This window comes from Bufo bufo, chromosome 7 (genome assembly GCF_905171765.1).
Source record: "Bufo bufo chromosome 7, aBufBuf1.1, whole genome shotgun sequence".
Classification (NCBI taxonomy): domain Eukaryota; kingdom Metazoa; phylum Chordata; class Amphibia; order Anura; family Bufonidae; genus Bufo; species Bufo bufo.
The window spans coordinates 69,181,866-69,207,947 of NC_053395.1; the positions used below are offsets into that span (position 1 = coordinate 69,181,866).

Genomic DNA, 26,082 nt, shown 5'->3' on the forward strand with positions numbered 1-26,082 from the left:
CTGGGGGACTATAGGGAATATGATTACTAGTATGGTCATGAAGGGTGAAATTATTATTATTAGGTGCACTGTATGGGGACTTATTACTATAGGTGGGACTTTTAGGAGCACTGTTGCTGTGTGCACCCTGGCACAGTATCAGCTTAAAGGGGTTCTGCACTTTGTTTAAACTGATGATCTATACTTTGGATAGATCATCAGCATCTGATCGGCGGGGGTCCGACACCCGGGACCCCCGCCGATCAGCTGTTTGAGAAGGCAGCGGCACTCCAGCACTGCCACGGCCTTCTCACTGTTTGCCGCAGGGCCAGTGACGTCACAACTTGTATGAATGGAGCTTAGCCCCGCCCAGGCCAGTGATTCTAGTCGTGACGTCACTGGGCCAGCGGTAAACAGTGAGAAGGCCGCGGCGCTGCTGCCTTCTCAAACAGCTGATCGGCGGGGGTCCCGGGTGTCGGACCCCCGCCGATCAGATGCTGATGATCTATCCAGAGAATAGATCATCAGTTTAAACAAAGTGCAGAACCCCTTTAAGCACAATTATTTTTGGGGAATGCTGTGTTTGTGGCGCTATTACCGTCATGGGCACTATTTGCTGGGCACAGTTATTTTTGAGAGCAGTGTATGGCAAGGAGGAGAGAAGGAGGCTGTATCTGTGGGATACTAGCATTTTCTGGAAGATCATCTTTTTCTGCAGTATATTTTTGGGGACCACAGCAGGCACTGTATTGATGGTGGCAGGATGGGGTGTTCACAAGGTGGGACAAACTCAGCAGAGATGATACATGGCTAAAAGAGGCCATCATGGTGGTCTGTCCGAGTGGAGAAGATGAGGAAAGAGAACATCTAGATGAGACATCACTGTTTGGTAGTGCGGAAGGTAATTTTAATTTAATCATGGGCCCTAATATGTTGTCTGCCATTTTGCCAGGAAGGTTGGTGCTGCATGCTGCGCTATTCATCTGAAAGAACTGCTGACATGGGTTTAGAACAGCGCCCATGACAGCGGTGTGAGAATAACTTTATTGGGTTAACATTTACCACTGTTCGCTTCTTTGGGGGTAGTCGGCGGGAACTTGTTGTAGGGGGTACTTGGCATGAAAAGGGTGAGAACCGCTGCTGTAAACTGAGGTGAAAAATGAACGAGCGCCATCCACTAAACCGGGCAGTGAAACTGCAGACATGGGCGTCCATCGGTCCCCAGGGGAAGCTGCCCCTCCTCATGGATGGAGCACCCCTGGGTGATGATGTGCCAATAATACAACAGACCCCACTTTGGGCGCAGGGTGAGCCCTGTCATGAGTGATGGCAGCAATACCATGCAGTGTGCCATGTAATATGGGCCCTCCACTGCCCTGTCTGTCGGGAGCCCGCACACCACAGCCGGGAGGGGAGAGGGAGGGATGGAGGAGGAGGAGGAGGAGGGGATGTGGCGGGCTCACGCTTTGATTATCTCCCCCGCCTTCCCTCCCTCCTCCTCTCACGCTGCCCCATGCGGATGTGACATTTCACTGAGCCGCCATTTTGAGAGCCTGGCGTCTCCACACACAGGCTGAGGAGAGGGGAAGAGCAAAGCACCAAAGGGGACAGGAGAAGGGGGTCTCGGTGACGGTGGCTGCCGGCTGCTCCCGCCCTGCACTCGGGAAAGAAGCGGCCCGGGGCTCGGCCGCACTGTGGTTGACAGCGGCGGGTTACATGAGACGCGGGCGCTCCCGGAGAGGGTCAGGCCGCAGAGCTCCCGCTGCACCGGCCGTGCTCTCGTCTACCCAATGAGCAGAGGGGCCAGAGCTGAGAGCAGCACAAGAGCTGGCCGCGGCCTGGAGCTGCGAGGCCTAGTGACGGTTCTCCGGACTCCGTGCAGCGCGTGTCACTTGGCCGGCCGCTGAGGGCCCCCGGGGAGCAGCATCCCCTGCGCCTACCCCTCTAAAGGCGCCGAAATTGGGCGAATAGCGAGCAAATACGTGCGCGTATCCCTGCCGCCGGCCCCCTCCGCTCTCCCTCCTTCAGCTCATCTGCAGGCGCCCGCGGGAAAGGCCCAGGCTGCAGCCGCTGCGCAGGCCCTGCCGAGGCCGCTCTCCGCCCCATCCCAACCGGGCCTTCAGCCCAAATCTCCGCCGGCGCAGCGAGCAGGACCGATCGAGGCCGAAGCCAGAGAGATGAACCACCACCAGCAGCAGCAACAGCAGCAGAAGCCCGGGGAGCAGCAGCTCAGTGAGCCCGAGGACATGGAGATGGAAGGTACAGGATGAGCTTTGTGTGACGGCCATTGTGCCCGCTGTACAGTCTACCTCACCCCTCCTGTAGTGCCCGCTGTAGTACCTCACCCCTCCTGTAGTGCCCGCTGTAGTACCTCACCCCTCCTCCTGTAGTGCCCGCTGTAGTACCTCACCCCTCCTCCTGTAGTGCCCGCTGTAGTACCTCACCCCTCCTCCTGTAGTGCCCGCTGTAGTACCTCACCCCTCCTCCTGTAGTGCCCGCTGTAGTACCTCACCCCTCCTCCTGTAGTGCCCGCTGTAGTACCTCACCCCTCCTGTAGTGCCCGCTGTAGTACCTCACCCCTCCTGTAGTGCCCGCTGTAGTACCTCACCCCTCCTGTAGTGCCCGCTATACAGAGTACCTCACCCCTCCTGTAGTGCCCGCTGTACAGGGTACCTCACCCCTCCTGTAGTGCCCGCTGTACAGGGTACCTCACCCCTCCTGTAGTGCCCGCTGTACAGGGTACCTCACCCCTCCTGTAGTGCCCGCTGTACAGGGTACCTCACCCCTCCTGTAGTGCCCGCTGTACAGGGTACCTCACCCCTCCTGTAGTGCCCGCTGTACAGGGTACCTCACCCCCCTCCTGTAGTGCCTCACCCCTCCTGTAGTACCTCACCCCTCCTGTAGTGCCCGCTGTACAGTGTACCTCACCCCCTCCTGTAGTGCCCGCTGTACAGTGTACCTCACCCCCTCCTGTAGTACCTCACCCCCTCCTGTAGTGCCCGCTGTACAGTGTACCTCACCCCCTCCTGTAGTGCCCGCTGTACAGTGTACCTCACCCCCTCCTGTAGTACCTCACCCCCTCCTGTAGTGCCCGCTGTACAGTGTACCTCACCCCCTCCTGTAGTGCCCGCTGTACAGTGTACCTCACCCCCTCCTGTAGTACCTCACCCCCTCCTGTAGTGCCTGCTATCCTGCTACCCATCACTAGACACCCGCCGGACACGGTAATGACCCGTCTGCGTGGATCACAGGCCAGTGCTGGCTCTGCCTTATACACTGCCCAGCAGCCGAAGGGTTACCTGGCCATGTGCCCTTCAGGGATGACACTGTTTGTCAGCATCATCGTGCAGAGTCATGATCACCCTGCTGGGGGAGGGGATGTGTACAGGGTGGCATCACCATAGGTATGGGTACACTGTGGCATCATCATGCATATAGGTGTAGGGTGGCATACATGCGTATGGGTCCAGGGTGGCATGATAGGTATGGTTACAAGGTGACATCGTCATACATGTGTAGAGTGACATCACCATAGGTATAGGTACACTGTGGCATCATCATACATGTGGGTGTAGGGAGGCATCTTCATACATGTGTAGAGTAACTGCCATGCGTATGGGTACAGGGTGGCATCATACGTATGGTTATCCCCATACATGTACAGCTGTGCCCAGCCTGGTGTCCCTGCCACCTCTTTACATAGTAAAATTGAGTAAAAGACACATGTAAAGTTCCTGCAGGATGTACGCGGGGCAGGGGGTGCATGCCAGCTGCAGGTACCCCCTAGGCGCCTGATACATTGTATACAATGTGCCCCCGTAGTGTAAGGGGCCCTTTAGCCTGCCTCAGGTCTGTCGGTTTTGGGGAATGTCCAGAATCTGCTTCAGGGTTCCTCCTGGTTTCTTGGGTGCAGTTTTTCTTCCGACACGCTTTTTCTTGGCGCACTATGACGTGGTTATTGATTCTGTCCACTTCAAGGGGAAGTTTCGGATGTGGATGCGATGAGCAATAGGCACCAAGAATGAACACCATTGAAAACAAACAGCATCTTGTCAATTAACAACCAGGCTTCCCATTGAAGTCAGTGGAAATGATTTGCAAAATCCACATTGCAGAAACTGTGAACATACCCTTTAGTGCGGTCCAGTGGTACTGAACGAGGGCCTACTCCCATGGCGGCCGCACAATCCGCCCTGTAGTCTGTATAAGTAATTCTCATGGGGTCCTCTGTAGCGGTGACTCCCAGCCCTAACATAGGAGATCCCCGGACCCCTGCTTGGTGTAGACGGGGGACTCATTCTATATTTTTTTCCCTAAGGGTCGGGGGACACGAATAGACTGACGATAAGATGATCGGCACTCGCTTGGGCTACTTTCACACTTGCGCAGAGTGATCTGGCAAGCACTTCCGTCGCCAGAACTACCTGCCGGATCCGTCAAAACGTATGCCAACTGATGGCATTTGTAAGACTGATCAGGATCCTGCTCCGTCTTACAAATGCATTGAAATGCCGGATTCGTATTTCCAGTGTCATCCGCATGCGCAGACCGGAAGGACGGATCCGGCATTCAGGCAAGTGTTCAGTTTTTTTGGCCGGAGATAAAACCGTAGTATGCTGCAGTATTATCTCTGTCCTGACCAGTCTGAACTGAAGACATCCTGATACATGCTGAACGGATTACTCTCCATTGTAGGGGGGATATGCCTGATCAGTTATTTTCCGGTATTGAGCCCCTAGGATGGAACTCGGTGCCGGAAAAGAAAAACGCTAGTGAGAAAGTACCCTAAGGGGGCCTTTCTCACATCCCGATGCAAAGTAAATAGGTGGGGGGGTCAATCATTATTTAAAGGGAACCTGTCGCCTAGAAAATGCATATTACACCGCCAGCAGTACCTTATGGCAGCCTGTAGTATGATTATACAGGTGTCTGTGTCTTTTCTGTGCAATGCGGCAAAAGACATATTCAACGGGCCACGCTATGTAAACCATAGTCTTGAAGTCAAGGGGGCAGCGGCCTTCTTCACCTCCCCATAGTGTTTGATAGGATGCCCGATTCCTTCACTGCCGGTTGCTTGAATGTTGTGTACGGATGCCTGAGCATTGAGCAATACCTCATAGCGGAATGGAACGGTGTGCAGGCGCCGGTATTGCAGGGACACTGACAGACACCTGGATAATTGCACTACAGGCTGCAATAAGGTACTTCTGGCGGTGTAATATGCATTTTCTAGGCGACAGGTTCCCTTTAAACAGTTCACCCACCATCCACTCTGCATAGTGTTGGCAGCACATCCCTGTATGCACGGGAGCGATGTTCTGCAGACAATGATCTTTGGTGACACATCTGTCGAGTGATCAGCAGCACATTTCCATGGGCCGGTTATCGGTAATGAGCGTTTGTACGAATGTTCTTTTACAATAATCATCCCGATCCTCCATCTGTGTATAAGGGCCCTAATGCTATATCCTACTGGATGTGTGGACTGTTCTGCTGGGCATCTTTATAGGGGTCTTCCGGATGTTTAATATTGATTTCCTCTCCTCAGGATCGGTAGGGGTCTGACAACCAACACCCCGACGGTCACTCCTCGCGACTTACCGCGCACAGCGCCGTTACATTATATAGTGGCTGTGCTTGGTATTGCAGCCCAGCCCTATTCACTTGACCGATGAAGATGACTTCACAAGCCTTAGAGGCCGCAGCGCACATTGAAGCATCATGGCTGCTTAAAACAGCTGATCGGCGGGGATGTCGGGGGTCCGATACCCACCAGTCTAATATTGATGGCCTATCTTGAGGATAGCCCATCAATATTAAAATCTCAGACAATCCCTCTGCACGTCAGCCAGGTTTTCCAGAAGCCATAACTTGGTTATTTTCCCATTGGCATAGCGCATGAGGGCTTTTCCTTGTTTTCGGGAGGAGTTGCATTTTTAGTGGCCTACAGTTAAGTGAATGAGCCCTAAAAGGGATGATTGTACAGTAGTTGCTAGAATACACTGTTGCGCCTGATCTGTGGAGGCCTGGCCTCTGGGATCGGACTGATGCCTAGAGTGAAGGGGCTGTAGCACCGCGGCCCCTTTATCTTTTGTCCGTGCACAGCTTGGTAGCTGGGAGCGTCACTTTACAAGGAAAATTTTGAAAACTGCACAACACTACACCAGTTCTGCATCCTCTTAAAGGGTTTGTCCATCCTTTTTTAAGTGATGGTCATCGGCACCGGAAATAAACTGCACAGTCAGCATTGTAGTGGAAGGTGCCTGTGACTGCAGTGCTACTGCCACTAATTGGGAGCAGCGCTATAGTACCCATCTCCCTCCACTACGAGGTTGGTGGAGCTGTGTAGTTCCGCTGCCATCTTCCCGTGGTGGTGCTTCACCTCAGCAGCTGGTCAGCTAGGGATGGCCCATCCTGAGGATAAACCATCACTATAGAGAGGTTGCCCAGCCCTTTTTTATTAAGAGTCTTCCCCCAGAGTATTGTTTAACCAGACACAATGGGGGTCACTTATCAAGATGGTTTACGTCAGTTTTTCGCATTAACAAGTAGCAAGACCTCATTTTGTGACTCTTTAAATGCCCGCACAACAAAATTTTCTTTGATAAATGACCTCCAATGCTAATTGAATGTAGCGATATCTTTCACTTAGTGATTTGTCGCTTCATCCTGGAGAAAAAGTAGTTTTAATCCATATGCAAATAAGTAGTTAAAGGGACCCTGTCATCTGGATTTCACTTAGGCCTCATGCACACGACCGTTGTGTGCGTCCGTTGTTCCGTTTTCCGTGATTTTCTGCGGACCCATTGACTTTCAATGGGTCCGTTGAAAACTCGGAAAATGCACCGTTGTACATCCGCGTCCGTGTTTCCTGTCCATCAAAAAAAATGACCTGTCCGTCAAAAAAATATGACCTGTTCTATTTATTTGACGGACAACGGTTCACGGACCCATTCAAGTCAATGGGTCCGTGAAAAAACAAGGATGCACACAAGATTGTCATCCGTGTCCGTAGGCTACTTTCACACAGACTGATCCGCCTGCATAAAGGCTTTTTAGATCTGAATTTTCACTTTGTGAAAACTCAGATCCGACAGTATATTCTAACACAGAGGCGTTCCCATAGTGATGGGGACACTTCAAGTTAGAATATACAACGAACTGTGTACATGACTGCTGCCTGGCAGCACCCGATCTCTTACAGGGGGCTGTGATCCGCACAAACCTTCCCCCATCATTGGTGGCCAGTGCGGCCTCCCCTCTCCCCCCCTTCCCTAATTAAAATTACCTTCCCCCATCATTGGTGGCCAGTGCGGCCTCCCCTCTCCCCCCCCCCCCTAATTAAAATCACCTTCCTCCATCATTGGTGGCCAGTGCGGCCCCCCTCCCTCCCCTGTATTATATTCATTGGTGGCCTAATTAAAATCACCTTCCCCCATCATTGGTGGCCAGTGCGGCCTACCCTCTCAAGACGCTACTGCAGTCCTGGCTGCCATGGTTACTTAGCAATAGAAGCATTATACTTACCTGCGATGTCTGTGACCGGCCGGGCGCTCCTCCTGCTGGTAAGTGACAGGTCTGTGCGGCGCATTGCTTATAGCACAGACCTGTCACTTACCAGTAGGAGGAGCGGCCGGTCAGACATCGCAGGTAAGTATAATGCTTCTATTGCTAAGTAACCATGGCAGCCAGGACTGCAGTAGCGTCTTGGCTGCCATGGTAACCGATCGGAGCCCCAGCGATTAAACTGGGACTCCGATCGGAACTCTCCACTGCCACCAATGATGGGGGAAGGTGATTTTAATTAGGGGGGGGGGGAGGGTAGGCCGCACTGGCCACCAATGATGGGGGAAGGTGATTTTAATTAGGCCACCAATGAATATAATACTGGGGAGAGAGGGGGGCCGCACTGGCCACCAATGAGTTAAATACAAAGGAGGGAGGGGGGCCGCACTGGCCACCAATGAGTTAAATACAGGGGAGGGAGGGGGGCCGCACTGGCCACCAATGAGTTAAATACAGGGGAGGGAGGGGAGCCGCACTGGCCACCAATGAGTTAAATACAGGGGAGGGAGGGGAGCCGCACTGGCCACCAATGAGTTAAATACAGGGGAGGGAGGAGGGCCGCACTGGCCACCAATGAATTTAAAACTGGGGAGCGAGGGGGTCTGCCCCCTCCTGCCTGGCAGCACCTGATCTCTTACAGGGGGCTATGATACGCACAATTAACCCCTCAGGTGCAGCACCTAAGGGGTTAATTGTGCGGATCACAGCCTCCTGTAAGAGATCGGGTGCTGCCAGGCAGCAGGGGGCAGTCATGTACACAGTTCGTAGTATATTCTAACTTGAAGCGTCCCCATCACTATGGGAACGCCTCTGTGTTAGAATATACTGTCGGATCTGAGTTTTCACGATCTAACTCAAATCCGAGGGTATATTCTAACATAGAGGCGTTCCCATGGTGATGGGGACGCTTCAAGTAAAAATATATATTGTGTCAACGTCAAACGGATCCGTCCCCATTGACTTGCATTGTAAGTCTGGACGGATCCGTTTGGCTCCGCACGGCCAGGCGGACACCAAAACGACTTTCGTTCATGTCAGTGGATCCTCCAAAAATCAAGGAAGACCCACGGAAGAAAAAACCTTCACGGAACAACGGAAATCCGTTTTGCGGACCGCAAAAAAAATAAACGGTTGTGTGCATGAGGCCTTACTGACCGATTAACATCACCACATCAGTCTCCACGATTTACGGTATATTAAAATATACTAGTATTACTGCCCTGTGTCTTTTTTCATTTGTCTAGAAAATAGCTTTTAATCATATGTTAATAACCTCGATAAGGAGCCCAAGGGGCTGTCCCTCCGGCCGTTGGAGCCCAGCACCGCCCCACTGCTAATTTATTCTCTGCTCATCGGCGACGTAATGTGTTTGTTGCGCTTGGGAAATGTGCGAGATTTCGGGCGCAACAAACACATTACGTCGGCGATGAGCAGTGAATAAATTAGCAGTAGGGCGGTGCTGGTCTCCAAGGTAATGGGCGCGGCTGGGCTCCAACGGCCGGAGGGACAGCCCCTTGGGCTCCTTATCGAGGTAATTAGCATATTAATAAAAGCGATTTTTATAGACAAATTACAAGACACAGGGCAGTAATACTAGTATATTTTAATCTAAATCGTGGAGACTGATGTGGTGGTGATAATAGCTCAGTAAGTGAAATCCAGGTGACCATGTCCCTTTAAGTGCACCGAGGGTGGGCCCAAGCCACCCAGTGCACACTTGCTCCTCCTGTTTCCTGTTCCAGCCCCCCTTTCTCCTTGTCGATTGGCAGGGCCTGGCAAGATGACTATGCAGGAACCTGACCCTGTCACTCAAGAAAAAGGGGAGGGTCTGGAAGTGGAAGCAGGAGGAACACGGGTGCACAGAGCTACTTGATCCCTCCCTCGGTGCACTTAACTTCTCATATGAATGAGCAGTACCTCTTCTCCAGAATGAAGCAACGAACTGAAATGTATCATTGCATTCAACTGAGTTAGCTTTACAAGACACTGTGCTGGTTTACCAGTGAGATTCCTGGTGACAGATTACCTCTAATTCTCTGGAGTGGTGGGGGTCACAGAAGGCTGTAAGGCTGGGTTCACACTTGAGCGAATTTGATATGCGCGTTTAACGTGCGTTTTTGTGCGTGTTTTTGTCCATGGTGAACGCGCGTATTACGCGCGTTTGTGTGATTGACTGCAGTGTCCTATGGCTGCAAACGCGTGACAAAACGCCCCAAAGAAGCTCAAGAACTTGTTTGAGCGTAGGGCGTTTTTCAGCGCGTTCAAACGCGCTGTAAAACGCTCAAGTGAGAACCAGGGCCATAGGGAAGCATTGGTTTTCATGTGTTGAGCGTTTTACAGCGCGTTTGAACGCGCTGTAAAACGCTCAAGTGTGAACCCAGCCTAAATAACAGCCGAGTACCCCTTTAATAGGTTGAGAGTCACTGATTTATCACCAACTTGTAGGATATGCCTTAGGGTACTTTCACACTAGCGTTTTTCTTTTCCAGCACTGAGTTCTGTCAAAAGGGCTCAATGCCGGAAAAGAACTGATCAGGCATATCCCCATGCATTCTGGATGGAGAGTAATCTGTTCAGGATGTCTTCAGTTCAGTCATTTTGACTGATCAGGCAAAAGAGAAAACTGCAGCATGCTACAGTTCTATCTCTGGCCAAAAAATACTGAAGACTTGCCTGAATGCTGGATCCGGCATTTTTTTTTCACAGGAATGTATTAGTGTCGGATCCAGCATTTAAAATACCGTAATGCCAGATCCGTCCTTCCCACAGACCGAAAAAGAGGTGAAAAAAATAAATGCCCGATCCGTTTTGCCGGATGACACCGGAAAGACAGATCCGGCATTTCAATGCATTTTTTTTTGACTGATCAGGCATTTTTAAGACTGATCAGGATCCTGATCAGTCTTACTAATGCCATCAGTTGGCATATGTTTTGCCGGATCTGGCAGGCAGTTCCATCTACGGAACTGCTTGACGGATCACTCTGCGCAAGTGTGAAAGTAGCCTAAGTATTGGGATCAGCGAGTTCTCTTTGGGACCCCAGGAGGCTGAAATTCAATGGTACCCTAGTCCCTGTGCATTTCTCTTGAACAGTGACACGTGCAGGGACCATCAGCACCCTCCTTTCAATAAATGGGACTGTGCCATGGTTCTTTTACCAGGCAGGCCAGTTATGAGGGATGAGAGCATGTAGCAATGCTCATATCTGATAAGTGGCCGGTGTAGGGGTACAGCCAGGCAGACAGGTATCCTGATGCAGGTTTGGCAGCCAAAATCAGGAGTGGATCATAAAAGGAGAGAAAGTATAAAGATACAACTTTTTTTCTTAAATTCTCTCCTGGTTTTGTCTTCCAAAACTGCATCAAGAAAAATGACCTCATGGCTGTACCCTAGAAAGTACTGGCGCTCACCCCTCGTGTCTTTTGGCCGGCACCTAAAATCATTGTTTCTGGGCAGCAGATTGTGCTGTGTAAACAAGGATCTGCTGCCCCCTTTAGGATGCTGCTACACGTCGCGGCTGTGCTGCATTTTTAGTGCAGCAAAAAGAAAGCATGCAGTATTTGCATCAATAATTCAATATACCTGCGTTTTTCTTCCAGCAAAACTTAAATTACCTTAAAGGAGTATTCTGGTTATAGAACATTATCCACTATTAGATCAGTGAGGGTCCTAATGCTGAGACCCCCAGTAATCATGAGACCGTGGGCCACATACCCCATTGATCCCCCTGAAATGGACGGAGTGGCTGGCTGGAATTGCACACTGCCGCTCCATTCGTTTAAATGAGAGTTCTGGAGATGGCAGAGTACGACACACAGCTAAAAATGCAGCACAGCCGCAACGTGTCGCAGCACCTTTAAGGCAATGTTCATAGTAGCTAATGGAATCTGTTGTCTGATCCAAGAGAGGATCGGGCTACCGGATCTCACCATACCCGCCATTGCTGGATATCACTGTGTACCGCTGGATGCCCATTGACTAAATGCCTTGTTTCGGCCGGGCAAATACCACTGCATGCTGTTAGCTACCGGAATGGCGAACACAACTGTAAACATGGCCCAACACAGGCTAGTTATTGTAAACGAGTGTTTCTACAAGCTCTCATCCCTGATAATTCGTCTTAGGCCTCTTTCACACTTGCGTTGTTGGGATCCGGCATGCACTTCCGTTGCCGGAGGTGCCTGCCGGATCCGTAACAACGCAAGTGTACTGAAAGCATTTGAAGACGGAACCGTCTTCCAAATGCTTTCAGTGTTACTATGGCACCCAGGACGCTATTAAAGTCCTGGTTGCCATAGTAGTAGCGGGGAGCGGGGGAGCGGTATACTTACAGTCCGTGCGGCTCCCCGGGCGCTCCAGAATGACGTCAGAGCGCCCCATGCGCATGGATGACGTGATCCATGTGATCACGTGATCCATGCGCTTGGGGCGCCCTGACGTCACTCTGGAGCGCCCGGGGAGCCGCACGGACGGTAAGTATGCTGCTCCCCTGCTCCCCGCTACACTTACCATGGCTGTCAGGACTTTAGCGTCCCGGTAGCCATGGTAACTATTCAGAAAAAGCTAAACGTCGGGTCCGGCAATGCGCCGAAACGACGTTTAGCTTAAGGCCGGATCCGGATCAATGCCTTTCAATGGGCATTGATCCCGGATCCGGCCTTGCGGCAAGTCTTCAGGATTTTTGGCCGGAGAAAATACCGCAGCATGCTGCGGTTTTTTCTCCGGCCAAAAAACGTTCCGTACCGGAACTGAAGACATCCTGATGCATCCTGAACGGATTACTCTCCATTCAGAATGCATTAGGATAATCCTGATCAGTATTCTTCCGGCATAGAGTCCCGACGACGGAACTCTATGCCGGAAGACAATAACGCAAGTGTGAAAGAGCCCTTATCGGTCCATGTAAAATGACCTTAAGAGGAGGAAATGGTATAAAATAACCTAAACTCAACTGCTCAACTTACCCGGCAGCTCTAGTTTTTTTGTGATGACATTGTATACATCATTGTGACTGTTGCAGCCATCATTGGCCTCAGCAGTTACGTGTGCATGTACAGAGCTTGACTGAGGCCAGTGATTGGCTGCAGCTTAAATAAAGTTTGTGCCGAAGTTGCTGCAGGACTGTCAGGGACTAGAGCGGCAGTGCTGGCACAGGGGATTGAATGGGTGAGTTTGGGGTGGTTTATTCCACTGCCTCCATTTAGCCAGATTCTAGAAAATAATCCCTTTACCCAGCAATGCAGCCCTTTAAAGGAGTTGTCCAAGTGTTTAATACAGATGACCTATCCTCATGATCATAAGGGTGTATTCACACAAGTGTATTTTTGGTCCACATCTGATCCTCATATTTTGCGGATAGGATGTGGACCCATTCATTTCAATGGGTCCGCAACCGTTCCGTAGCCTCGCAGAAAAGAGAACATTTCCTTGGCCTTTTTGCGGACAAGGATAGGCATGGTTACAATGGATCCGCAAAAAAACTGATGCAACATGAATGTCACACGGACATCATCCGTATTTTTTGTGGATCTGTGTTTGTACAAAAAAAACATAATCGTGTGAATGCACCCTAAGACCAGCAACGTCACGTTCATCGGTAACATGGCCTAGGGGCAGCTCTGTCCCATTGAATTGAATGGGGCTGAGCTGCAACTCCAGTGGACGGTGCTGTGCTTGGTAAGCTGTCAGGAGGTTGTGATGCTCATTGGAGTGCCACAGCCTCTTCAATCGGCTCATCAGCAGGGGTGCCAGGCCTCGGACACCCACCGATCACATACTGATGACCTATCCTGAGGGTGACCATCAGTATTAAGAACTCAGACAACCCCTTTGACAGCTTTCCAGATGTAAATTGACTTGCAAAGCAAAGGGTGAAATCGTGCAAATCAGAATTGATAGACAACAAAATCTGATCCACCTAAGATATGCTCGTCTGCCTGTGGCCTTTAACCCCTTAGGGACCCAGGGCGTACCGGTACGTCCTAACTTTAAAACGCGATTGCGGCGGGGGTTAATCGGAACAGGATGTCCGCTGAAATCATTCAGCGGGCAGCCTGTCACAACGCCGGCGGGTCCCGTTTTTTTTTTGGCATCTTACATCACAAAAAGTGTAATAGCAAGCGATCAAAGTCACACACACCCCAAAATAGTGCCAATTAAACCGTCATCTCATCCCACAAAGACATCGCCTGAAAACTGCGCCAAAACAGCTATTTCTTGTTACCTTTCCTCACAAAAAGTGTAATATAGAGCAACCAAAAATCATGTGTACCCTAAACTAGTACTAACAAAACTTCCACCCTATCCCGTAGTTTCTAAAATGGGGTCACTTTTTTGGAGTTTCTACTCTAGGGGTGCATCAGGGGGCTTCAAATAGGAAATGGTGTCCAAAAAAAAATAGTCTAGCAAAATCTGCCCTCCAAAAACCGTATGACATTCCTTTCCTTCTGCGCCCTGCCGTGTACCCGTACAGCAGTTTATGACCACATATGGGGTGTTTCTGTGAACTACAGAATCAGGGCCATACATAATGAGTTTTGTTTGGCTGTTAACCCTTGCTTTGTAACTGGAAGAAAAATATTAAAATGGAAAATCTGCCAAAAAAGTGAAATTTTGAAATTGTATCTCTATTTTCCATTAAATCTTGTGCAACACCTAAAGGGTTAACAAAGTTTGTAAAATCAGTCTTGAATACCTTGAGGGGTGTAGTTTCTTAGATGGGGTCACTTTTTTGGAGTGTCTACTCTAGGGGTGCATCAGTGGGGCTTCAAATGGGACATGGTGTCAAAAAAACAGTCCAGCAAAATCTGCCTTCCAAAAACCATACTGCGCACCTTTCCCTCTACGCCCTACTGTGTGCCAGTACAGTAGTTTACGGCCACATATGGGGTGTTTCTGCAAACTACAGAATCGGGGCAATAAATATAGCTTTTTGTTTGGCTGTTAACTCTTGCTTTGTTACTGGAAAAAATTGATTAAAATGGAAAATTTGCCAAAAGATTGAAATTCTCAAATTTCATCTCCATTTGCCAATAACTCTTGGTTAACACCTAAAGGGTTAACAAAGTTTGTAAAATCAGTTTTGAATACCTTGAGGGGTGTAGTTTCTAGAATGGGGTCATTTTTGGGTGGTTTCTATTATGTAATCCTCACAAAGTGACTTCAGACCTGAACTGGTCCCTAAAAAGTGGGTTTTTGAAAAATTTCAAGATTTTCTTCTAAGCTTCTAAGCCTTGTAACATCCCCTAAAACTAAAATATCATTCCCAAATTGATCCAAACATGAAGGAGACATATGGGGAATGTAAAGTAATAACTATTTTTGGAGGTATTACTATGTATTATAGAAGTAGAGAAATTGAAACTTGGAAATTTGCAATTTTTTACAAATTTTTGATTTTTTTTTTTTTTTTTACTTCATTTTACCAGTGTCATGAAGTACAATATGTGACGAAAAAACAATCTCAGAATGGCCTGGATAAGTCAAAGCGTTTTAAAGTTATCAGCACTTAAAGTGACACTGGTCAGATTTGCAAAAAAATGGCCAAGTCCAGAAGGTGAAATAGGGCCGAGTCCTTAAGGGGCTAAAGGAGTTTTCCATCCCCTATAATGACTCCTCCCCCTCAATGACCCAGGCACCTTGTATAGATTATACTTACCCCGCTCCTCGGCACATGCTTCGCCCTTGATCCCCACACGGACGCCGCTGCATCTTCCCATTGCTTGGACCAAAACATCTGGAGATTGGGGGGAGGGGCAGGCTGCGAAAGGGGACAAGACCTCCTAGCATTGCGGGTTACGCTAGGGAGGCTCGCTCGTCCCCGTCGCAGCTCTGAACCTCCTGCCGTGATATCATCTTTCTGGCTGCAGCAATGATGTGCCCCTATACCCGAGAGATTAGATTGCTGCAACCAATCACTGGCCTTGGCAGTATACAGCACATAGTGTGGCAGCAATGGTCGCATGAGGCATAACCCTCAGAATCAGCCTGCAATAAAGACCTGTTAAGTACTTATCTGGCAGATCCTTGTGCCCTTCTGGCTCTGTCGGCAAGAATCTGTTTACCTGACTGCGGTGGTAACATCACGTCAAAACACGTGACTGCTGCAGCCTCAGTGATGAGCGGAACAGGCCAGTGATTGGCTGCAGCGGTCACGTGTTGCAGACATGACATCATCGCTGAAACTTGGTAAATGGAGTAGGCCTGGGAGAAAAGCTGCAGCAGCGCTGTATCTGTTAGGTAACTACTTACCAGTTCTTTATTGCAGGCTGATCCCAAGGATGGTTCAGTTCCCTATGAAGCTGGACAACCCCTGTAAAGGGGTTATTATATGTCCTTTTTTTATTTTTTATTAACCCAAATCAACATTATTTTGCTATGATCATGGAGATGTGTGTATATTCTGTTTGGTCACCAGGTCTGTGGGGTCAGTAAGCCAACGCATTTATCACACTCTGACTCCTTTATAACGGACAATAATTAATAAGAATTGTAAGAAATCTATGAATTTGTCCTCGGTAAAAAAAAAAAAAATATATTTGAAATGTTTCTACTTGCTGCATTTGCTTACTCAGTAGTATTGTATTGATGGGTCAACCCCTTTTAGGTTGCCAGGTGATGGACCTGGATCTTCCTCTGGTTAGAAGAAGTTCCATCCTAGCTGTGCTAAACAGAGTACCCATGTTGTCTGAGCCCCTCAGAACTAGTCCCAGAGAAGCATCATCTCTGAAGCTGTACTCAAACATGCTTCAGAGAAAAGAAACTAGCAGGTCCAGAGTCTGCAAGGCCGTGCATTAGTCAAACAGCAAGGTATTGTGCACGTTTATGGCAGAGAGATTTTGCTGGTGTAAGAGGGAATATTGCTAGCGCACCCTTCTACACTTCGAGTTGGTTTGGCCAGCCGTAACTTTAATTCTGTACCCCTCAGCTGGGAATTACTGAACCTATACCAAAAACCTCAACTGCATGCGTAAGGATCTGCAGGCATTTTAGAAAGACAGGAGGAGTACCACAACTCCTATCATTGCTGTGATCCGTCTGTTGCTAAAGAATTGCACTGTAATCTGCTGCTGGAATTGTGATTTGGATCTACTACTATTCTGCACTTATGTAAAGAAACCTATTTATTTGCAGCTACTGGCCTGGTCACTGACTCCCATTTCCATACTCTGGCCATTGCACCTGCATCCCCACTCTTGCCTTGCACCATGCCAAAACACTTAATGCCAAGGATACCCCAACACCAGGGCATACCTAAGGGAAGTAGCAGCATGAAGGCACCTGTTATAAGGGACAAGGAGAGAACACAGGAGTATCTATTACCACTAGAACACCCTGCTTATAACTGTTTATAGTATAAGGACAGGTGAGAACACAGGAGAGATGAGAACTGATTATCTATCATCACTATAGCACCCTGCTTATCACTGCTTATAGTATAAGGACAGGAGGGAACACCAGAGAGGTGAGAACTGATTATCTTTCACCTAGAACACCCTGCTTATCACTGCTTATAGTATAAGGACAGGAGGGAACACCAGAGAGGTGAGAACTGATTATCTTTCACCTAGAACACCCTGCTTATAGTATAAGCGCAGGAGAGGTGAGAACGATTATCACCACTAGAGCACCCTACGTATCACTGATTTTGATAAATAAGGACCTTGGACTGATAGAACATAAAATATAATTAGAATCTCTAAACTTTTCTATATTTCTAGACTTTTCTACAGGAAAGTTAATACATTAATTACACACATTAATAACAGAAGTTTTTTTAAAGCTAGAGTCGGCCCTGATGGCTACCTCATATCCTGTACCAGTGACAGTGGTTTAGATGATGGTTAGTTCACAATCGTTGAGAACTGCTTCTTCTTTGTGAAAGGTTTTCCCTCCTTGCTCTGACAGGTCTTTCACATGTTATTGGCCAGATCCCTCCATGGATTGGTGGTCTTCTGAGTGCATCCTTACTGCTGTAAGAACGCTTTCACACAAGCAAGTTTTCTGTCCGGGTGCAATGCGTGAAGCAAACGACTGAATCCGGACCCATTAATTTCAGTGTGTCTGTGCACATTATGTCTGCGTTCAGGAAAAATCGCAGCATGTTCTGTATTCTGTGTTTTTCACGCACCTCTGGTTCCATAGAAGTGAATGGGGCTTAAGTGACAAACGGATTGCATCTGGATGCAGTGCGTTTTTCACGGATGGTTGCTAGAAGATGTAGTTTGTTCTTCAGCTTTATTTCATGCACATGAAAAAGCATAAAAAATTGTTTGCACCAGCACAGGAAAAATAAACGCTGAACAGTCAGACAAAACCGACTGAACTTTTGTGCAAAACCATCAGTTTTTTTTCCTGAACAGACCCTGAGAGAATCCTGTGAAACAGGCCTAAGTGAACCCTGTGTGCAGGTGATGCTCCCCATTGAGGAGACACCTCCAAAAGATTACTATAAGGGCTCATGCACACGACCGTATGGCTTTTTCAGTGTTTTGCGGTCCGTTTTTTACGGATCCGTTCAGTTTTTTGTTTCCTTTCCATTTTTCCGTATGCCATATACATCATACAGTAATTACATAGAAAAAATTGGGCTGGGCATAACATTTTTAATAGATGGCTCCGCAAAAACGAAATGCATACGGATGCATTTCCGTATGTGTTCTTCTTTTCTTTTTTACTTGAATGGAGCCAAGCACCGTGATTTGCGGACAAGAATAGGACATGTTCTATCTTTTCACAGTACGGAAATACTGAAACGGAACGCACACTGAGACACTTCATTTTTTTTTTTTTTGTTGAACTATTGAAATGAATGGTTCAGTATATGTACCGCATACTGAACTAAAAAAACGGCCAGTATACTGAACGCAAAATACTGTCGTGTGCATTAGCCCTAATAATGATGATGTCTGTTGGGATCTCCCATGTTTAGACCTGACCAATGCAGGGAGACCTGTTTCATAACTAATGCATATTTCTGGGGCTATATTCTGCATTGTTAAAGGATATGTAGATATTGCAGCCATTTATGGGTCTAATGCATGCAAGGCATATTTAAAAAAAAATAATCTGTTCAGATTTTTATTTCTCATACCTGTTGGTACTTCTTCTGCACAGATCTTGTCTCCACAGTAACAGACGGCAAACAATCCCTGTGTAGTCAGATTCTGCAGTCATACTCCCCTCTGTTTCTTGTTCGCCTACCAAATGTATATTGGGACCTATACACATAAGCAAAGTTCACATACATGTTGTCAGAGTATAGAATGGACAGCACAAGGAATCAACGCTGACATCAGTGGGCCAATTGACGTGCAGTTTTTTCGTATGGACCATTTTTTGTGAAGAGAAAATCACAGCATGCACAACGTTCGATTCTTGTGCTAGGCTCACCCATTGGCGTGTGGCGCCTCTACATAAGAGCTCATGCACATGACCGTATGTATTTTGCGGTCCACAAAACACTGATCCGCAAAAAAAAAGGTGATGTTCATGTTGGATCCGCATTTTTCGTTTTCAGTATCCATTGTAACAATGCCTGTCCTTGTCTGCAAAACGGACAAGAATAGGACATGTTCTATATTTTATTTTAAATTTTTTTGTGGAACAGACATATGCACACAGCCATTTCCATGTGTTTTTTATTTTTCTTTTTTTTAGCCCCATTGAAATTAATGGTTTTGCATACTGACCTGTGAAATAAATAAATAATAATAAAAAGTGTGTTCGTGTGCATGAGCCCTAATTTCGGCGGATCCACTGCTGCTAAAGGGGTATTAAGACTGATGTCTAAAACGTCGGTCTTAATAAATGACCCCCATAATGTCCGTTATGTGGAAATCTCTTTAATCTCTCACTGATGCCGTCGCCATAGAGTTCCATTCTAAAAAACATATGTTAACTTTTTTACCAGACTCTGCAGGATATAAAATCGGGGTGTGCTACGCTTTTGTTTCCCCTTCCAACATATATGTTAAACAGATGACGAATGTTGCGAACCCTCCCAAATTCTTCAGAAGTTTCCAGGTGTTATCCTGAACACCGCTGTCGGAATGAGCCCTTAGGCAGAAGCCGGTACAGACCTAATGCTTTACACAGCTGAATTTGCTATCTTTTTTTTGTCCTGTCAGTCCAGGCAATCTTGGGCTGTATTCACATGGGCGGCCTGCGGTCCTTGTGATGGCGACATTTCCCAGACTGATGGGGGCTCGTGAGCCAAACTTAAACTATGATGCGTGGAGTTTCAGCCCAGTGGGGGTCTGCCGTCCTGTACCGACGGCATCAATGGAGTACACGACAATAGACCAAAGGTTGGGCCGGAACTTGCAGCATTATGGAGTTTGGGAACACTACATTGTCCTGTTCCTGTTATTCCTCCTGAACAAGAGGAATTGTATTACCCAGTTGGCAAAGGACATTTTCATGCAGAAATGTTGTCCTATGAACACTTGCAATTTCCCCTGACTTGGCTCCTGCTTCTTCTATACCTTTGGTCTGACTGGAGACCGGTGGGCGAGGACCTAAGAAGCACTTCCATCTACCTATTGATGGCACTGCTGCTCCATCTTTCTGTTTGGGCTGACATTTGTCTAACGTTGAGGATACAGTGACCACCACCACCCACCTGTTATGGTGACAGGTTCCCAATGATTATCTTCCTTCTGTCCCTTTCTCCATAATGAATAAAGACCTTTGATGCTTTTAGATACCACTAAGGAGTCATGTTTAATGTGTATACCGTGACGCTCCTGATGCACGGGCCTCCCTCTGGCGGACATATGTCAGTATACTACAGGAACGGACGTGACATTGCGTAGTAATTGCGTTTTTCTGGTTGACACCGGAAAGACTGTTCTGGCATTTCATTACATTTGTAAGACTGATCAGTCTTACAAATGCCATCTGTTGGCATACGTTTTGACGGATCCGGTAGGCAGTTCCGGTGACGGAACTGCCTGCTGGATTCCTCTGCCGCAAGTGTGAAAGTAGCCTTAGGAAAGTGGCAATGGGAAGAATTGATGATTGATGGATGGATGTGAAATTACAATAAAGTAGCCTGAAGGGCCAACCAGAAACAGGTCCTTTTGGAAAAAATGTGCTCATGGTTTTTTAACTTCATGGGATTTGTAGAGCTGTGGATGGATTGCCCCCTAATCATTGTCTTTAGGCTATGGGCGAGATTTACTGAGACCCCTGTGCTGCAATAGAGGTACCAAAAGGTTGCAGATTGTTGTTCAACCCCCATTTTACATTAAAAAAAATTAGGCATTTTTTCCCTTTAACGCCATGCTTGCTACTTTTGTGCAGGGCCTAACACATTCAAGATTACTGGCCTGTATAGCAGACCTGCCGAGATGCACCACTTAATAATCTGGCTCGTCTCATGGCACCGCCAAGCAGATATGGACCGCTCCGCCAGTGTGTTCTGACCCTGCACGCTTATTGTGGTGTCATAGTGCGGTATGCCTGTTGACTGTGTGGTTTTCTTTTGAGATACCTTAAGTTATCCCATTAACCATCTCCAGCCTCTTTCACACATCCGTGTCTGTGATGACCTCCGTGACCAGGTCAGTGGTACTTCCATGAAGGTGTGTGTTTTGTCATCCGTATTCCACGGACACTGCTAGGCCAGAGCGCCTCCTACCAATGGTCCGTTAAAACCACTGACCAAACCCAGATGGCTTCCGTGTTTTGTCTGATCCATAGAATATAATGTGGGTGACGGGACAAAATAGAACAGGCTTCTGTGGCATCATAGCGGACCCACGGTCCGTGGTAATCCGCTGATGTGTGAATACACAAATTTAAGTCATTGAGTGTTGGCGGTCTGTGGAGACCACGGTCAGCTCGCTGATGTGAGGCCTTAGTTACATGATCCATCATTTAGGGGCTTTGCCTGTGTGATGCCATCCCAGCCATGTGTGGGGAACTTGTGATGCCCTCTCATTTCTCCCGGGTGCTTTTGATGGTCTCTGGTCTATTGTAAACTCACACCGCCTTCAAAATCTGTCAGAGTGCGGATTTGGCTTTGTCTATGCAGGTGATGTATGACTGCGATTTATGCAGGGAGGTTAATATACCTGCATAACCAGATCCTGGAACCTGCTGCTTTACAGATCAGGTGTTCATGTGCTTGGATGACGCCACCAGAATTTTCCAACCACAGAGAACCCCCAGTAAGAAACTGCACACATGCCAGTGCAAGGTTTTAGTATTCACATAGGAACATAGAATGTGTCGGCAGATAAGAACCATTTGGCCCATCTAGTCTGCCCAATATACTGAATACTAGGGTTGTCCCGATACCACTTTTTTAGGACCGAGTACAAGTACCGATACTTTTTTTCAAGTAGTCACCGATACCGAATACCGATACTTTTTTTAAATGTCATGTGACCGTTTTGGGGGATCTGTGGATCTGTGGATGACGCACTGTCATGTGGGGGATCTGTGGATGGTGCTGTTATGGGGGATCTGTGGATGGTGCTGTTATGGGGGATCTGTGGATGGCACTGTTATGGGGATCTGTGGATGGCACTGTTATGGGGGATCTGTGGATGGCACTGTTATGGGGGATCTGTGGATGGCACTGTTATGGGGGATCTGTGGATGGCACTGTTATGGGGGATCTGTGGATGGCACTGTTATGGGGGATCTGTGGATGGCACTGTTATGGGGATCTGTGGATGGTACTGCTATGGGGTGGGATATCTGTGGATGGCACTGTTATGGGGATCTGTGGATGGTACTGCTATGGGGTGGGATATCTGTGGATGGCATTGTTATGGGGATCTGTGGATGGTACTGCTATGGGGTGGGATATCTGTGGATGGCATTGTTATGGGGTGGGGGGATCTGAGGATGGCATTGTTATTTGGTGGGGGATCTGTGGATGGCACTGTTATGGGGATCTGTGGATGGCGCTGTTATGGGGGATCTGTGGATGGCACTGTTATGGGGGATCTGTGGATGGCACTGTTATGGGGGATCTGTGGATGGCTCTGTTATGGGGGATCTGTGGATGGCTCTGTTATGGGGGATCTGTGGATGGCACTGTTATGGGGGATCTGTGGATGGCACTGTTATGGGGATCTGTGGATGGTACTGCTATGGGGTGGGATATCTGTGGATGGCACTGTTATGGGGATCTGTGGATGGTACTGCTATGGGGTGGGATATCTGTGGATGGCATTGTTATGGGGTGGGGGGATCTGAGGATGGCATTGTTATTTGGTGGGGGATCTGTGGATGGAACTGTTATGGGGAGGATCTGTGGATGACACTGCTATATGTCATCCACAGATCCCCCTCATAACAGTGTCCCCCAATACACCGGGCCCCGCCGCTCACCGAAGTATTTATAAACGTGAATCCTTATCCTGTTGTTAAGTTGAACTAACGCTGCCCTCTCCCATGTTCCCCTGTATCCCCCTGTATCCCCACAGCACTTACTTAAGCTTCCATAGCAGGCAGAGCGGACGGCACCAGTAACGTCACTCACTGACGTCGCGCGCCTGCTCCGCCTGCTTCACTCATAAAGTGGGCGGAGCAGGCGCTCTACGTCAGTGAGTGACGTTACTGCTGCCGTCTGCTCTGCCTGCTATGGAAGCTTAAGTAAGTGCTGTGGGGATACAGGGGGATACAGGGGAACATGGGAGAGGGCAGCGTTAGTTCAACTTAACAACAGGATAAGGATTCACGTTTATAAATACTTCGGTGAGCGGCGGGGCCCGGTGTAAGAGTACAGTGACTGCACCGGGCCCCGCCCATAGTATTCTATTTATGTATCGGGGCGGGGTATCGGCGGCTGAGTACCGCCGAGAAAACTCGGAATCGGTCCCGATACCGATACTAGTATCGGTATCGGGACAACCCTACTGAATACTATGAATAGCCCCTGGCCCTATCTTATATGAAGGATGGCCTTATGCCTATCCCATGCATGCTTAAACTCCTTCACTGTATTTTCAGCTACCACTTCTGCAGGAAGGCTATTCCATGCATCCACTACTCTCTCAGTAAAGTAATACTTCCTGATATTACTTTTAAACCTTTGCCCCTCTGATTTAAAACTATGTCCTCTTGTAGCAGTTTTTCTTCTTTTAAATATTCTCTCCTCTTTTACCGAGTTGATTCCCTTTATGTATTTAAAAGTTTCTAGCATATCCCCTCTGTCTCGTCTTTCTTCCAAGCTATACATGTTAAGGTCCTTTACTCTTTCCTGGTAAGTTTTATCCTCCAATCCATGTACCAGTTTAGTAGCTCTTCTCTGAACTCTCTCCATATGCATTTTTGCAACCTTTTTTATTGCTCCATTGCGTCTTAATAAATTTTTTTTATTTTTTTTAAAGTTGCCATTTTGTAAATGGTCCCTATACAGCCTGCTTAATGGTAATAGACTGCAAGCCAGGCTTATGTGTGTCTAACCTACCCTCGTGTTACTCCCTTTTTTGTGCCCCACTTTAAAAGGAACCTGTCACGTTGAACATGGTGTCTGAGCTACAAGCCGTCATAGAGGGAAGGCTGTAAATCACCGGCTTCTTGACTTCAAAGACCAGAATGACCAGAGATATAAATGAAGGAGATTCAAATTCTACAGAATCTTTTCCCACAAAGCTATATATATATATATATATATCACTCTGCTCCGCTCCTCCTGCTCTATAATGTGCCACCTGCAGCTCAGACACCATGTTCAACGTGACGGGTTCCATTTAACCTACAGTAGGAATAGAGTGAATGATGAGACTTGTAACCATGGAGACACATGGCTCTGTGTTATCTCTGTATATAGTAGGCAGCCTTGCCTGAACCGGTGAAGCTACCCCTACATCCTGCTGGCATGTGAATGCAGAAAACACATTTCACTATCAGTTTTTGGGGGAGAAGACATTTCTGGACTTTTTAACAGCTGACGGGCATTAAATAACCAATGCCCACAGATATTCTGCCCAGGAGTGAGTGCTGATTGGCAAGGTGATTGATTTTGTGCCATGTTAAGGATGTGATAAATGAGCGTGTACATGGGGCAGTGATTGGGAGCGAGCCTGGTTTATTCCTGATCATCGGCCCTTTTATCAGATAAATCAGAGTTCTGATTCTATTCATCTGTAAGATGACTGTACTGCACGAGTCCTACAGCCCCAGCCGACATTGACACATAGGTCTGCATAAGAGCTGTATATATGTATGTAAATAGAAAGGAAAGCCTTCATCGACCCGGCTCCAGACAGGACAGGAGGCCGGCTTCAGTAAGAAGGAAAATGGCGCAGAAGTTGATATATCTGTAAGTGGCATATAGTTCTTAAAGGGGCTATCCGACACTAACAAATGCTCCCCCATATGCTGGGCCCCTCACACTGATTCTACTTACCTGGCTCCTCACTCCCTGTGCCGCTCCTGGTCCCCGCACGGCCGCAGCTGCTTCTCCCTGTGCGTGGATGAAAACATCCGGTCGGGGAGGGGAGCAGCCAATCGCAGGTGGTGACAGGGACGAGCCTCCCTAGCATCATCTGCCATTGACAGATCAGTATGGGCAATGAGTAACAACCCCAATGCCAACAAGTATGCCACCAGTTGTCTACAGATACAGTTGACCTAAGCAGTCATTTTGGTAACACTGTCGGCAGGTCAAGATGCATTGTGGAAACCATTCATACTTCTATTTTTAGTTTTATAAAGCAGAAGGTAAATGCCAGATTGATGGCCATGTAAATTACCGTAAGCCATTGGTTGGCACATTTGTTTTGATCAGTGACCAGGGGAAGTCTTGTCCAGCCCTACGCTCAGTATTGTTATGTCCTTACTCCTGAAAACTCACTTTGTGACATTACCTGAACAGGTTGCAGAGTCTGTAAATTGGTGAGAGTAATGTTTCAATCTGTCTTTGGATAGACATACACACATCCCTTTAATGGCTTAGTCTGCTGCCCTATTGTAGCACTTCAGGCATATGGGCGGCTGATCACCACTTCAAAATCTCATATTTCTGCCTTTTTAGTTATAGCTTTGATTCCAAAAGGTTGTGGTGATCTTCACTTGACTTTTATTTTTTGTAAATGTGCTTTTATCACTTACGGTATTTCTTTTATCTTTTCAGCTGGAGATGCTGATGAACCTCCAAGAATCACTCCTAATCCTGTAATAAATGGAAATGTTGCCATGGCGGATGGCCATAATAACACAGAGGAGGATATGGAAGATGGTAAGATATGTGCAAGGCGCTCTAATATTGTGTCTGTTTAATACTCTCCTTGTGATATAAACCATAAGAATTATGGTACTTTTTACACCCCCTAAAACTGAACTGTCTCTAAAGTACAAGAGGGCAGAATTAACTAAAGGGGTTGTCCGTTTTTTGCTATTGATGATCTATCATTAGAATAGGATATTGTCAATATCCGATCAGTTGGAGCGCTGCCTTCTCTGCCCTCCTTACGTGCTTGCCACAGCAGTTGCAGTGATGAGCAGGTGTAATTACATGTATGGGGTCCCCATTCATTTCTATGGGACAGCTCTGTAGCATTCACTTGAACAGAC

General features: G+C 47.8%; 1 protein-coding gene across 1 annotated transcript in view; it reads left to right on the forward strand.

Moving 5' to 3' along the window:
• The first annotated feature begins 1,499 nt into the window (after positions 1–1,499).
• Positions 1,500–26,082, forward strand: part of USP7 (ubiquitin specific peptidase 7) — a 92,030-nt gene continuing 67,447 nt past the window's right edge. The window contains exons 1-2 of the mRNA XM_040441764.1: positions 1,500–2,238; positions 25,643–25,747. Coding sequence (XP_040297698.1) covers positions 2,157–2,238; positions 25,643–25,747 — 187 coding nt within the window. The 5' untranslated portion in view covers positions 1,500–2,156. The remainder of the gene's footprint in view (positions 2,239–25,642; positions 25,748–26,082) is intronic.